At 43.0% G+C, this 15,592-nt stretch overlaps 1 protein-coding gene across 3 annotated transcripts in view; it reads left to right on the forward strand.

Annotated features, from left to right (window-relative positions):
* Positions 1-15,592, forward strand: part of LOC139931823 (RNA-binding protein Musashi homolog 2-like) — a 230,006-nt gene that overhangs the window by 158,294 nt on the left and 56,120 nt on the right. For all 3 annotated transcript variants that reach the window (XM_078286451.1, XM_078286450.1, XM_071925429.2), the window contains exon 8: positions 11,658-11,740. In XM_078286451.1, the coding sequence (XP_078142577.1) occupies positions 11,658-11,740 (83 nt within the window). The remainder of the gene's footprint in view (positions 1-11,657; positions 11,741-15,592) is intronic.

The raw sequence follows: 15,592 nt of genomic DNA on the forward strand, positions 1-15,592 counted from the left end.
GCTCCTAGTCTGGACTGAACCATCTGTTTCACAGCGTAGGTGAGGGCCGAGCAGCACTCACCAGGTACCAGCGCTGCTCCAGGACACTATTGGCTTTGGCTGTATCCTCAGAAGTCAAGATCAACTACAGTATGTGCAGATGGCTCCACCTGTCTTCCTAAACAGCATCTCCCTCCATAGTCTCCTAGCGCTTTGTGAGACAGTAGATTTGTCTTGAGTTCGCTCGGTTGGCTTTGACATCTCTATGCTAATGTGAGAGCTTGACCGCATCGAATGCCTTTCCTCATCCTTCTTCAGATGTTCCTATGGAAGAGCCGACATAAAAGACGGACACACATCCAAACAAAGAAGTAAATAAGCAGCAGTTATAGCCATCCATGGGGCTTTCTCATCTATGCTAATTGGCTGAAGCCCAAAGGCAGTGATTACAGGATATTCTGAAGTTATGAAACTGCTGCACTGTGTTCATTTTCCCGTTTGATTATATAGCCAATTATACCGCAAGTAAGCAATTAAATAAAGCCAGGATGCTGTGAACAGATTCTGTCTGCAATCGACCTATGCTGCTAGACATCGGGCGGCTCTCTGCAGCTGTAATGTGTATGAGGGGCAGGTCTGATGAAAGAGGGGTGCTCATGAAGCAGCGGAGCCTGTCTTGATTACGAGGGTCGCTTGTATCAGGATGACATCATCACATGATACTTGTGTGATGTGTTACTTATTAAGTCCATGATGTCATGACTTGAACTGAGGCGTGTGTGCGTGCGTGCGTGCGTGCGTGCGTGCGTGCGCGCGTGCGCGCGCGTGCGTGTAGAGAGGGGGTTGGGTTTCTGTGAGAATAGCATCCTCCTTCACCATAACACCAGAACAGCATCTTTAAAGAAAACACAAGTGGCAGTTCTGTCTCTAAGCATTTGGCTCACTCAATGAAAGCAATCTCCACTAAATGATAATGGGCTTCTGCAAAGTGGCACCATCAGTGTTCTTCATTTCAGATGAACTGATACTGTGTCACGGCTTTAAATATACCCCGTGCTTAAATATTAATAACAGTCTGGCCATACATGCAATGAAAGGCCTAATTCAGTTTAATCAATGCTACTTAATGGCCTCCTTGCCCATAACTTAGTGCTTTAAAGCCTTGTTGTTTGCAGTAGATTATTTTGATTAAAATGCATTTAGTCCATGAGTGAATTCTCCAACAGAGGCTCTGGTAGGAGGTGTTGACCTCCACAACACCCTGCTAGTTCTTCAATTCACACCCAAAAACTGTTTCATATGTATGAACTTCAGAGAGATCCTCATTCCATCTCTCGCAATCCCACCAACCATTCACTTGGCACTTATTATCCCTTTTTCTGATTCTCCAGTTTCATCAGGAATGAGAAATGCTAATTAAGTTTAATGAAATTGATATCTATATCAATCGGTCAGAAAACACAAAAGGTGCATATCTCTTTCATTCATTTCAAGTCCCACGTTGCTTCGCACCTCAAAAGGAATTCATCACTATGCCTCAAAGGCTTTTGGAAAGGCTCCTGCCCCCCCTCTGCATTGGTTGTTACTGTATGTGATAGAAATTGAGACATCCATTAAGCTCGGCCTATTGCTTGGCACAAAAGACTCTGCCATTCTCAAACGAAGAATTCCCTTGTGGTTCAGACCTTTGCATCTCATTACACCCATACTCCATTTGTACTGAAGAAATTCTATCAGTATGACCAATTATGTTCAGGTTGGTTTTGCACAATTTTATAACTCGTATTTGAACCACTTGTCTAGCTAGCTCGCAGTCTTATCCTCAATAATGTTTACCTTACCCTACCTGTATTTGGCTCTAGCCTTCACAGATTGTGCATACTGTCTGAGTGTGTGTATTCAGCATATGAGCTGTGCTGCTCCCCTGGGCCTCACAAATACAAGGTATCTATTGGTCTGTTCGTAAAGTGCAGTGGCACCACAAAGAGACAGAGGGATAATGGTGGCTAAAGGAGAAAAGCTCTCTCTCTCTCTCTCTCTCTCTCTCTCTCTCTCTCTCTCTCTCTCTCTCTCTGTGTGAGCGTGTGTGTGTGTGTGCTTGCATTGTCAAAGTAGTGAGAACTAGTTTGGATACTCGCCATAAGAATTAGAGACTTACTCCAGAAGTGAGGACATTTTGGCAGGCCCTTATTTTGGAAAGGGTCATTTTAAGGTTGTGGGTTAGGTTTACAGTTACTTGTTTAATTTGGATTGCATTAAGGCTAGAGCAGCGGTGTCAAACTCAATCTCAGTGAGGGCCATATTGAGAAATTGAAATGTAGTCGAGAGCTGGACATTTATTTATATATTATAATTTTTTTGAGCAAACAAAAACTAATCTTTGACCATGTTTTTAAATGTCGCCTAAAGCCTACCAGCATGTAGGCTGCTTAACAAAAAACCCCAACTATCATAAAAAATCAACAACAAAATGCATGCCATTTTTCAAGTAAATGTTTGGTTAGGTTTAACTTTTTACAAGTACAACCTAGCCAACTGATACACAGCCTACTTCACAGGCTGAAATGTAACTGCTGTATATAACATTTAAACCAGTATCATGTCAGGATGTAAACTAATGAATTTCTTCACCATGGTCCCATATGAATAATATATCGGCCACTCACAGGCATAAATGTGACACATAAATAGTTTATGTGGCATTTAGACAAGCAAAATAATTAATGTTCAAATAATATAATGAATTTATTGACCATGTTTCTAAAGGGCACATATAACTAAAATTGTTAATTTTCTTAAAATTTCCTCCAACTAGGGACAACTAACATGGTAGTAAGTGCATTGAAGTACATAAGTAGGTCTACATATTGATACACATGGCACCTTGCAGTCTATATACTGTAAATACATTCAGTATTCACTGTGTGCATCGAAGCAGCTTGACGTTCAGTACTGCTGCAGCGGTAGAGAGTGATGGTAAGTGTCAAGTCCTGCACTATACAGTGTACCATGGGGTAATACTGACCAGGATGAAGGGCAAGAGATAAATTCTGAGCATTATGTATTTTGTCATTTTTATAAGCTTGCCAGAAGGGCAAGCTTCTACATGTGCTCTATTTAGGTTTTGTCTATTCTTCTTTGGACTTTTTTATTTTAAGTGAGCTTAATTCTTTGTTGAGGATTCAGCATTGCCGCAGTAGACGTTGCTAAGTGTATGTTAGCAATAACGTTAGCTGTTAAGTGGAAAGCAAGCATGTAACTAGTGCAAAGCTAGTTTTCAGTTGTTTACATTTACTTGAAAATTCCCCAAATCCCCTTCATTTCCAAAAATGGAAAATTACTAAGGGAGGGTTCTGTAAATTAACTGGAATATTACCTCCCTTTAGAAGCTTAGATATACATAACAAATGCCCTGCCTCTCAGGCCCAGATGTGTCACGTCATTGCATGTATGGTATTTAACCATAGGGCTGTAGATTGCGCTCTGACACCTGGCACCTTTACTTTGATGCAGCCGTTGGGGTCGAGTCCTGAGCTCTGGCTACTTTAAGAATAGAGAGAAGGTGTTTGTCAGGCATGACCTGTGGGATGATTTGTTCATCTTCCATCATGGAGAACATCTGCTGACACAAATGGGTGCTTCTGAACATGCTCACTGGCGGCTCGAAGATGGAGCTGTGGCACCATGTTTGGGATGAAAGTTGTAAACTTGCCTGTTGCCTTTCCTCTGCTATAATAAAAGTTCCATCACTTTGCAGTTTGTCTTGAAGAAACATATTTTGCTGTTGTAACATGCTTCTTTTTTATCTCAGTGACTTTATAAACTCCCTGTTCCCTTCCCATATCTCTATAGTTCTTCTGGTGGGTGGTTTCAAAATGATGACACAAATTATATTCTTTAAAAACTGAATTGGTCTCGTGGCAAAAAGGACAAATAGGCTTTTGTTTACACTCTGTAAAGGAGCACTTAGTCTCCTACTTCTCTCGAAATCTTCTGCCTTCGACATCAATTTTGCTTGTTAGCCTTTTAGGCTAACTAGCTAGCTTGCTTGCTGGATACTAGTGAGCAAAGGATAGTCCGTCACCATCTCAGTGGATAATTGCATCCATTCAATTGTTGCTAGAGTAGCCTTGTGATCCTGTGGAGAGGGAGAGACATTCACACTTCTAGGTATATTGTCTGGCACTAATGAGGGTCTTTCTAGTGTTATAGTGCGTTTGAAACGGTATTGGAGGGGTAGAGAGAGCTGCATCTGTTTGACACTTGCACACTCTATGTGGCAACAGGGACCTGCATTACCACTGACCACACTGTAACTGGGCAGGCCTGGATGAAATAACAACCCAGATTTGTGCTGGGCAGGATTCGGCCAATGAGCCTTGGGTTTGACAACTGTTAGCGTCAAGGGTAATGTTAGGCATGTATTAGTGAGAGTTGAAATTAGTGTTAGAGGTTAGAGAATAAATAAAATCAATGGAATGGTAAGGGTCAGGGTTACAATCCTCACACGTAATACAAATGTGTCTGTGTGTCTGTCGGTGTGTGCCTGTGTGCAGTACGGGATGTCTCTTTAAGTAGGACAGTGAAAATTGATGGCCAACTCTGAAAGCTGACCTACATAGAGGCACAGACAAACTAGTTCCCTCAGCATGCAAGCTGAGCCCAGTTGCACTGCTGAACACGCAGAGGAGGCAGACAGAGACATATTGTATCTTACTGTAAACATTTAATCAAAGCATACATAGATAGGTAAATGCCAATATCGCCACTACATATCCAGAGTAACATGGTACACTCTGCACTGGTATAGCACTACTGTCTTCATTTGATAAAAGGTTCTACTCCTTTTTTTTTTTTTTAACCTCTATTGTAATGTTGCAGGTTTATTTTCCATCTTCAACTTGCATCATTAGAAATAAATTGAGAAATCTAAATCATTGTAGGAACTTATTTCTATACAGATCAATTTTCCCCACATTTTACCGGAAAACCAGACAAGATGTCCAGACATGTGGTTGATGTGCCATATAGTGATTTGCTCAAGTGTGAAAAAAATCAAAGTATGACAAAAATGCATTACATTAACCACACTGAAATCTAATGACATCAGCCACTCTATCACACTATAACACGTTAGTCACGTTTATTTGTTCTTTGGTCAGAGGTGTATATGCTATTTTCTGTGTGACATTTCTGAGTGATCAATACTGAGGTGTCCTTTGAAATTTCCTTCCACCCACATATGATGCAGCATTAAAAAGAGTGAGAACCACTGCTGAAGAAAACTCAAACTCCATATCTAGCAATCGTGGTCCAATCTCAAACCAATCGCTCAGCCGCTCGACACTTGTTCATACAGCTGCTTGAACATCTTGGAAGTGGTCGCTCCTTGCCTGTACATTTTGGTTAAATTGAGGGTTGACGGTGCACACCAAGCAGTGTGCAGACAGTTTCGATTAAGATTAGTAAAGGTTCAAAGGGGGTTGAAGCACCTACCACATTTGCCCACCCACACACAATGTATCTTGACATATTTTGTTATTAGAGAACATTTTGTTGTATAATATCCATCAAAAACCAGGCGTCCTACTCATAAAGGACAATATTACATTACATTGCTTCACTTTGGATTTTTTATTTATTTATTTGCCATAGTACCAGTTTAGGATCAAAACCATGATACTCGGGTTATTATCGGTTCTATTTTGGTATTGATATTGTGGCAACGTTAATCCACAGTAGGCTTGGGCCGACATTCGATATTATCGAATATTCCCACGATATCGAATATCCCCCCCCCCAAAAAATAAATAAATTAATTAATTAATTAAGTTTTTACCCGTCCCTCCCGGCCATGGTACCATGTGTTGCTTAGATCACAGTTGTGCAAGCTTTTAAATTTATAACATATAATCTACTTGTGATAGGATAAAAAACAATAATCATACTTTAAGTGAAAAAAATGTCCTTTTAATTCAGGTGGGTTCCCTTTTCCCACAATCAGCCGTTTTTCTGGAAATGGCAGATTCTTGGGAACACAATAACTCAAGAACAATACATGATAGAAACATCAGACTTACACCACATCTATATAGTAGATTATGGAGCACCTTGCTGCTTAAATTTGCATATTAATGAAGGACAATGGCAGGCCATTAGGCAGATCAAGCGTCTCTCTCTGTATGGCTGAGCAAGACACTGAACCCTTACCTGCCCGCTGCTCCTGGCTGACTGCACTGTGCACTGTGACCCTTCTGGTGAAAGCGCACATGTACTGTATGTGCCCCAGAGAGAAAAGCAATAACATAATCCATTCTCTCACACCAACTGAGTAATATATACTGATTACTTTCAGTTACTTTTAGAGAAACTGCAGATTTACAGACTGCAATTTGAGTAGCGTTATTATCATCTATTAGCATGATGAACCACTATTTCACTGCTGTGTAAAATCTAATTACCTGATTTTCAAAAATGTCTCATTACTGTGTATAAATATATATATAACTGCAACAGATTTCCAGGTACCAGTCTTTTTTGTAATCAGATTACTGTAATCCTACTACAATCCTCAAGCCTGAGTGCTGAACATCAGCACTTGGCGGCAGATAGCTCTCGCCACCATTTGCTCTCTTTCTCTCTATTTATCACTTTATTACTCTAATTTGCTCATTCCTCAGTTCTTTCGTTCTCTGCTATTTGTGCCCTGTGCTGTTAGAGAGTTCATGGCGTTGACTGTATTAAACAGAGGATTAACGCTCTGGGCCTTGGATCCCCAGTAATAGCAGAGGGAAATACTGATCAAAGGCCTCTAACAGTGCCGTGGGTGTTAGGACGGCCCCTGTCTGCTTCTCTGCATTACAAGAAGACTGGGCTCGGAGGCTGGGGCACACAGGCAGACAGGCAGTTCAGGATCCTGCTGTAGTCTTGTCCCTGATTGGACAGGTTTGAAGGTTTAGTCATGCATAATCAGGGCAGGAGAGCCAATCCAGGAGGAGGAGTGATGGGAGGAGCAGTTGTAACCTCAGGTGGGTTGTATCTCTGACCTAGCAGCCAGGTGTATGTGCGTGTAATAAGCGTGTGTGTGTGTGTGTGTGTGCGTGTATGTGCACATATGTGTGTATGCTGTGTTTGTGCATGTGTGTATCTGTCTGTGCATGCACGTCAGGAGGCCTCCATTCTCTCCATGCTCTCCCCCAGGTGTCACGACTGACACTTCCCACAGGTTGTTCCACTTCCTTCCTCTGTGTTGACAGGGCTGCTAGTCAGAGCTACTCAACAGCCGTCTCCTCTCATTAGACACAGTTTTAATGAGTAGGGATATAGAGCCCTTATCAGTTTAGCATTAGATGTTTAACTATGTTTTTGGTGCATAAGGGGCTGCAGCAACGCCACTTACATTGAACATTTAATGGCCAAATCTAGCATGGCAGTAATCCTTCCAAATGTTGGGCAATGTGAGACATTTTGTGGTATGACAGTTGTCGGTGGTTATTTCATATATGGGCAAGGGTGTTGGATATGCGTGTGTGTGCGTGTGTGTGTGTGTGTGTATGCTTGCATGTGTATAATAACATGTGTACCCCAGTGGTGTACCCCAAGAAGGCGAGTATGAACTCTCAACCTGGGTTGAGTATTCTCTCGCCATCACACTGAAGGCGTCAACATTTTTTTCTTTTCTCTCTCTCTTTCACCTCCATTCTGCTTAGCATTGACCTAGAAAGGTGTGGGTAATGAGTATCAGGTCTGTGCCTAGTATGTCAGCAATAATACATGTGTCCTGTACGTTCTCTCTCGTGTACCTCCTGAAATATATTTAGCTGCAGTCATTAGGGAGTTGGGGGTTGTCTGCTACCCATCACCTTTATCTCCCACCACTCTCATGCTCTCAGGAGTTTACCAGATGTCTCTGCAACTAATAATAATAATAATAATTAGTCAGCTAATGGTACAAAGTTAATTTGTTCCTTATCCAACAAGCGAGCTACCGCCTAGTTTGCTAACTACATCTCACGGCTTTCTGAGTGTTGCTCGTTATCACTGCGGAAATGAGATGTGTGTCACATTCTGTCTGAATATGTGAAAGCTGCCTTTATGTCGTGTGGACTTGGCAAATAAATTGAGCATTAAGCATGCAGCCCAAAGAAACTGTGGGTTTCCAAAATCATTCTTCCTTGTATTTAGGTAGACGTTCTTGAGCAAAGCCACAATGTGTAAGCAATTTATGTATGCAAGTCGTGTTAGTCACTAAAAGGAAAATGAGAGAAATATTTAAGCACAGTTTAAATCCCTGGTGAACAGGAAAGAGAATCCTGTTAAGTGTAAAACCACTCTTAATTTTAAAGTCAAGATGCCACTTTTCAAGTCAAAGAAGTCAACTTTTCTGCATCAATTTGCGAGTTCTCCCATTATCTGCTTCTGGCAGAATCAGCTTTTATTGCAAATGGGGCGGGGGAGATTTAGAGCAATAGAAGCAGAAAAACCTAGAATGAGTGTGAAATAAAGAACGAGAACGGTGAGGCTGGTAAAAGGCTGTGAAAGTAGGCTCCCTGCCCAATTCTGCGGAGCGATGAGATGAGGCCAAGCCTAGCTCTGTCTAATAAGTGTGAGCTAGTGTTGAGCCAGCCAAGCGGCCTCAGCCAACAGCCACACAACACCTATTATCAGCCTTCCTATCAGACATCCATGTGTTCCCAGTTAAAGAGTATTGTTTAAGCTGCGGGGAAGTTTTCCTGCACGAGGGTGTTGACACCTCTCTCCTTGTCTCTGTCAATGCTGACAGTCTCTAATAATCTCACGGAGGCCGGCCTCCTGCCATGCCGTGTCGCCCGGACGGTCGGAAGAGAACCGCCAGGATACGCGAGAAGAATCTAACACCGCTGCACACCCTGCAGGAGGAGGATGGGAGCGAGGGATGACGGGGCGGATGAATGCTTGCCTGTTGGTGCCAGTTTGTGGCCTGTAATTGTCTGTAAGGTCTGTAAAATAGGCTAGTAGAGCGAAGGACTGCACTGCGCTGGAGGGGCCAGAGGTTCAGACAATCCACAGGGGACTGACCAAGAGGGTGTGTGCTGGGCCAAGGAGAGAGAAAGAGATTGTTTGTGTGTGAGTGTGTGTGTTGCAGAGGCTTGTTTCTTCAAGACATGCTGCTTCTGTGATGTACTGTGTCGTTGATTTGCACTGTACACATTCAGGCAATAGTTTGCGCTCCAGCAAAATGTCTTTTTGTCCTTTCAAACAGATCTAGTCATGGGTGGAAGGATCTCTCAGCAGCTCCAACTGTAGACTGCTGGTGGTGGTTGTGCTAGGGTGGTTTGGCCCTGACCCCACTGGATATAATGGTGCAGTGGAAAATGTCCTGTCAGTTAATGGAGGAGCTGCCCGCCTCAGTGTGTGGCAGCAGGAGGGAGCGTGGCGACGGGGGCATGTGTGTTAACCTCTCTCCTCGTCACTCTCTCTGTCTTTCTCTCCACCCTCCCCCCCCCCCCTCTCCTTTCGTCTCTCCGCCTCTTTCTCTTTCCCTTTCCGCCCTTGTCCCCCCCCCCCCCCCCCCCAGACTCCACTCTCTCCTCCTGCGCTCCTCTGTGACAAATTACTCCTGGCGGTTGATTTGTTGGTTGTCAAAAGTGCTCCTTGTGCCGGCGTGGAGGTGGAGTGAGCGGAAGAAGAGGGTGCATCTTCCAGTGTTCCAGTCCTCATCACCGTTCCCCCGTCTCACCTCACTTCACACGTGTGCAGTGCGCTCTCACCGCAGCCCAGTGTTGAGATGTCTCGGTGGAAATTGATATTCTGTCTCATAAGATCTCATTAGATTAGTTGCTGTCCATGTTTAATCAGCTCATGGATTAGGTTTCCAACCATTCTATTGACAAGGCTGTTTTGATAGGTTGTAGCTTGTGTCAGTAGTGGAGGGGACTTGGGTGATTTTTTGGTTGTTTATAGAGGAGGAGCTGGAGGAGGAGCAGAAAAGAAATGTTTCAGCAATGCCAATGAGAGATAATGACTTTCTGAGGCAACTATAAAAGCCAGTGTTTGAGATAGAGTGGCTAGTAGGCAGAGTGACTGGCTCCCATCCAGGAATCTGTAGTTTCCTGGATGCCCTGATGAGGCAATAGAAGAAGCTGCTATAGGAGGCGAAGGCATTATACACTACACTTTGCCTTTCCCTCCTTGGCTGCTGATTAGCAGTCTGCACCATGCTTACAGGTATATAAAATAAGGTCTTTTCTTACAATATGCAAACTTTCCAAGTGTAAGTTTAGAAATTCTGTCCTTCCTTGTGCCTAATGTGAGGCCAAATGTTATAGAGATTTGCCATAAATGTTCATCTTATTAGTTTAGTTTAGACTGTTGTCCGCTTTGGTGAACCATTTCATTCTCTACCAAGCCACAGGCTGCTGCATTTATTGCTTCCAATAAAAAAAGATAGCTAGCTATTAAATATGAAAACATCAACCTCCCTAATGTCTACCAAGCAACATGTATGCAGTGTGTGATGGTATGTGAATATGCGCACACATGTGCAGAACACTGGGTTCATACGGCTTTGTTCTCGACCTCCGACCTTGAGCCTTTTCACAGCCCCGTCACAGTCATGGCCCTGATCTAACCGTGGGTCTGATCCCTGTTTACATGGTGGACTAGCTGATGGCTGCACACATGGATTTGCCTTTACTTTCATGAATATCACAGTATTCACCATCATCCAGCTCGATCACCATGTGACATTTGAACCTTTGTCTCCCAGCTTGTATTGGTGTATTGGTGCCCTTGTCACATTCAATAGGTGATAGTCTGTCCTCAGTACATCATCTGACGCTCCATGGTGATAAATTCATGATGATGTATGTGAAGTGTCTGTCAGTCAAATGGTGTGCTGTTTGCACTAATGGCTGTTAGTGCTCAGGGTGAGGTGATTTTATTTCATCGTCCGCTGTTTGCAATATTGAAAAGAAACTCATCTCCTTTCATCCCCACTTGCTGCTTTATCCACTGCCTGTGTTCCTTTTGTGCAGTTTCCTCTTTTGCACAAAGTAATAGAATATCAGTTTCCCTTTCAACCTGAGCTATACAGAAGCTAGATTGCTTTGTGCGTCACCATCAAAACACAGACGAGAGCATTGCAATCCACTTGTGCTCAAAAGTCTGAAACCATCTTGTCTCTGTCTTTGCGTTAAAAGACGGGGTTAAGCTTTTATCCTATAAATATGGCACAAAAATCCCACAGTCAATGACATATTCATTCTGAGGCCTGCATTAACATAAAAACGAGGGCTTGTTATACACTGAAATTTCAATAAAAAGAACACAAAATGCATTTAATGAAATTCAGATGCTGGGCCCTAGCTCCATGAATCTCATTAAATGAGCTTTGTGCTGTTTTTCCATCTTCTCTTTGTAGAGGAGGTCCTCCAGTGCCCTTAATAATGTGGCAGATTTCATCATATTCCTGATTTAAAGAGGACAATGTCTGTCTTGTTCACTTGTTCTTTTCCATGCCCAAGCCAATCTCCAAAGACGTACCCGCATAGTTTCTGGATCTGGCTCTTGATAATAATCTGTCCTGTGGTGCATTTTCTTTTAGTTACCGAAGTTTTCTTAAGGTTCCCCACTAACGCACGCTTTTTCTCTGTCTCCCCCCCTACCCCCCCCTCCCCTCTCTGTTTCTCTCTGCATAGGATTTGGTTTCATAACTTTTGAGAGTGAAGACATCGTAGAGAAAGTCTGTGAAATTCATTTTCATGAAATCAATAATAAAATGGTAAGTCCACTCATTTTTTTTCAATTCCAGGTGGGTGTTGAAGGATTAATATTTGATTTCTTCTTTCCCCTAGTGTTAATAGTGGAGGTGGTGTGTGTATGTGTGTGTGTGTGTTGGTCTTATGCACAGGCTAACACACACACACACACACACACACACACACTCTCTGTGGGTCTCTGGGTCTCAGGGATGGGAAAGCAGTGGTGTGTACTGCCCACAAACCGTGAAATTGTGTGGCTGAGTTCTGCCTGTCAGGCTGAGGGACTGGAGAGTGGAGCCTGTCCCTCTCTTTCTGAATCCCCCACCTCCATGCTCATGTGCATTTGAGCACACACACACACACACACACACACACACACACACACACACACACTCGGTGGAGCTGTCCAGGGATGCGGCTGGGAAGCTATTGGCAAAAGCAGAGTTCATTAATCAGGGATTAACACCTTCTACAGAGTCCCAGTGATGATTGTTATATACACACTGGTAATACGGTCATCTTGGAACACTCTGCAGAGTTCAGTAGCAGTTTTCCAAGTCATCATGTCACTTATGATAATTGTCAGGAACCGACCTCAGTGGAGTGACTGTGACATTAGGTCCTCCTTCACCCGGTTCCACCCACCAGGCCTCCTGAGGGATCCTGCGTCATTTGAGCGCTTCTGTGGACTGTGATTGACTAGAGGGAATACTTTTGTCTATCTGCCAGTGGGACTCCTACTCTCAGTGTGCGTCTTCACTCTCCCCCAGCCTTTCCTGAGAGCGAGTGACTGACTGACTGGCTGTGTGACTGACGGGAACAGTGTAGTAGAACCATGTTCACCAGGGACTGGCCCAGGCCATGTATGACCCCAGTACACATCCCTCCGTGCCTCTGCACCGCATCACAGTCCACGCTCAGGGCTGCAACCAAAAGCGACACAGGAGAGAAGAGTGACAGAAATGTCTATATGAGTATGGAAAATGTTCTGTACCAATCAAATGTCTCAAATCCTTTGTCATGTGTGCATAACATACTGTAAACACCACACAAGAAACACACAGACATGAAAAGGCTTGCACCAGTGCATCCACATTCACACACACACAACAAAACAATGCTGTCAGTTCTTACAGTTTCAAAAACTAGGGTGTATGGACTTGAGTAGAGTATGGAATAGGTTGTTCACTTACAGTATGTATAGCATTTATGCCCAGTTAAAACCAAAACTTTCAAGAAAAAATATCATCTTCCTACCACTATATTTGAAAACAGAGTTAGAGGAAGCATTATGATTTTTTGAAGCGAAAGACACTGAAAAATCCACCCTCATTTTCACGTGAAGTACGTGGAAGCAGGTGTGTCACAGTTTAAACGCTAATGTTGGAGGTGTATGGCACTGAGGATAGTCATTCACACAGAGCTGTCCTGACAAAATTATGTTTAAATTCCACTGTTACTGTCACAATAACACATTTTTACCTTACAAAAGTCTGCCAAGCAAGGTGTCCCAGCAATATTGTGATACCACGGTACAAATAAATGCTCTGTTTTTCCTCAAGAAAGCACAACACATTTCACTCACAATGACATATTGATTACTGTGATAACTATACTTTTGAAGTTTAGAGGCATATGTTAATATTATTGATATGTAATATTTCTTTATATTAATGATGAGATAATGTCAGTTCCAGAAAAGAAAAACACATACTTTAAAATCATGAAGTGTTTTAAATTCTTTAATCTTTACACATGGTAAAATCCATGTCAGATGTCCAGAACAAATTGTGAACAAGCAGAAAAAAAGAATAATAAAATATGAGCTTTCTAGCACCAATAGAAACTCAAATACAGCCACTCAGTCGCATTTTCTTTTCCAGCACTTGTCAGGAGCAGTGTTCCTTCCATCCATCCACCGCAACAAGTAACTAGGCTGCTACTACACAGGTCCATGGACATGTGCATGCCTATTCCACACATTACTTCCAAGCCACAAAGAGTCAGAAATTAGGCATCATGCTTACTTTGTTGTAACGTCCGCACGTGGTTAAACAAGTTGTATTTCCAACTTTTGTCTGTACCTGTTTTGATGACCTTATACCAATAGGTTCACCATTATCTCCTCTGCCACCAAGATTGGCATTTCCATGAGAAAAAAAAAACAGGAAAAAGGATAGGAAAAAGGAAAGATAGTCAACAGTGTCCTGATCACATTTATTTATTCATTTATTTTATCTTGCTTCATTCTCTTTGATTACTCATTAGATTATGCATGCTGTAACAATTATTAACTGCATTTGCGGCACAACATTTGCCATGACTCTGTTACTGTGCACAGTGTGAGGGCTTGAGTACTGCGCTACTATTGTGGCACCAATACACTGCGTAATCCTCTGTGATATTTCGACAAACAGTTTAATTTTTCAGGGAGTACCAGGCCCGGCCTTCCATTTCCTTCCCTTGCACTGGTTAGGGACATCGTACCTTCCATCCATCTACTGCACGGGGAACTGAACTGGGTTAGTTTATTATGTTGTGCATCATTCTCTTCAGAAGACTAACTTCAGAAGAGGAGGAATGAGGAATAAAAGAGACTTCAAATGCTGCATCTGAATAGGGCTATTTGTCTGTTTTTGAAAATGACAGATGGTGAAGTGTCCCCTAGGAATGGAGTTTTTTTTCTGCTGTAATGAGATGGGCCAAGGGAAGCCTCAACAACAGAGAGAGACACACACATACATATATATATGAAAGAGAGAGAGAGAGATAGAAAGAGAGAGAGAGAGAATTATAGGGTGTTCAGTATCTTTCTTTTTCCAACCACTGTTAAAGTATCTTGCCAGCAAGATCAAAGCTGTCTCTGTAGCATTATCTAAGAGTCTGTATGGAAATTTAACTTGCTACAGTTATGATAGTTATTGACTTGCCACAGTCATGATAGTTATTATTATTATTGTTATCAATCAAAATTAGTAAACTGCTGCTGATGGGCTATATGGAGCCTACAATAAGTTCTGATTCATATGACGGCAGCTTTAGCGGTTACATGAAGCCCTTCCCCTCACAGAAGATGACACATGTTGAACACCATGTGACCCATCTCTGCAGGAGTCCCAGCAAACTAAACAGACAAGGCTAGGATGACGCAGGGTGCCATGTGAAAGGGCATAGCAAGGGCCAGTTTTCTGAGGCTCATGTTACCCTCTTGCCAACACCTGCCCCAGATTTCCTGCCCCACACACAACCATAAAACACTCTGTCAGCTTTTGCTCCTCTGGTGAGGTTTAGGAGGGGTCGGGGTACCACTCCTCAAAGTAAATGTGCCCCTCTGAGCTTCAACAAAGTGCTGACATCTGGGGATGTAGACAAAGAGAAAAGAATGAGGAGTGAGGTAAGAGCATTTTTCAAAGACACTTCAGGTTTTACCTGAGCGGCTAAGAGGAGAGCAGTGGTTATCCAATGTCTGGAGCACCGGCGCACAAAATAAAAAATGCGTCCTGTCTTCATCCTTATGAAGTACTGTACAGAAATAGACCTCATCCATCCTCCCTATGAGTGTTATCTAAGATGGTTCCTGAATAATTGATGCGGACAGAAATTCCACCCTGCTGGGGAGGGTTGCGAACATGCAGGGCACCCCACCTTCTCCTCGCCTGTCCTCTCAGGGGCTCTGGCAGCACACAGGGTCAGCGCCCATTCGTATGTGATCTAACAGCAGTGTGAGTGACCCTTTAGGACTTGGTCAATCACCCTGTGTCCACGTGCTGACCGGGCCTCGCTCTCAGGAGCACTTCCTTACGGTCCCTGTGAGTTCTGCCTCATCTATTATTAAACAGAGGGCGCATAGGAAGCAGTTCACAACCTGTCCC

Source organism: Centroberyx gerrardi, chromosome 11 (genome assembly GCF_048128805.1).
Source record: "Centroberyx gerrardi isolate f3 chromosome 11, fCenGer3.hap1.cur.20231027, whole genome shotgun sequence".
Lineage (NCBI taxonomy): Eukaryota > Metazoa > Chordata > Actinopteri > Beryciformes > Berycidae > Centroberyx > Centroberyx gerrardi.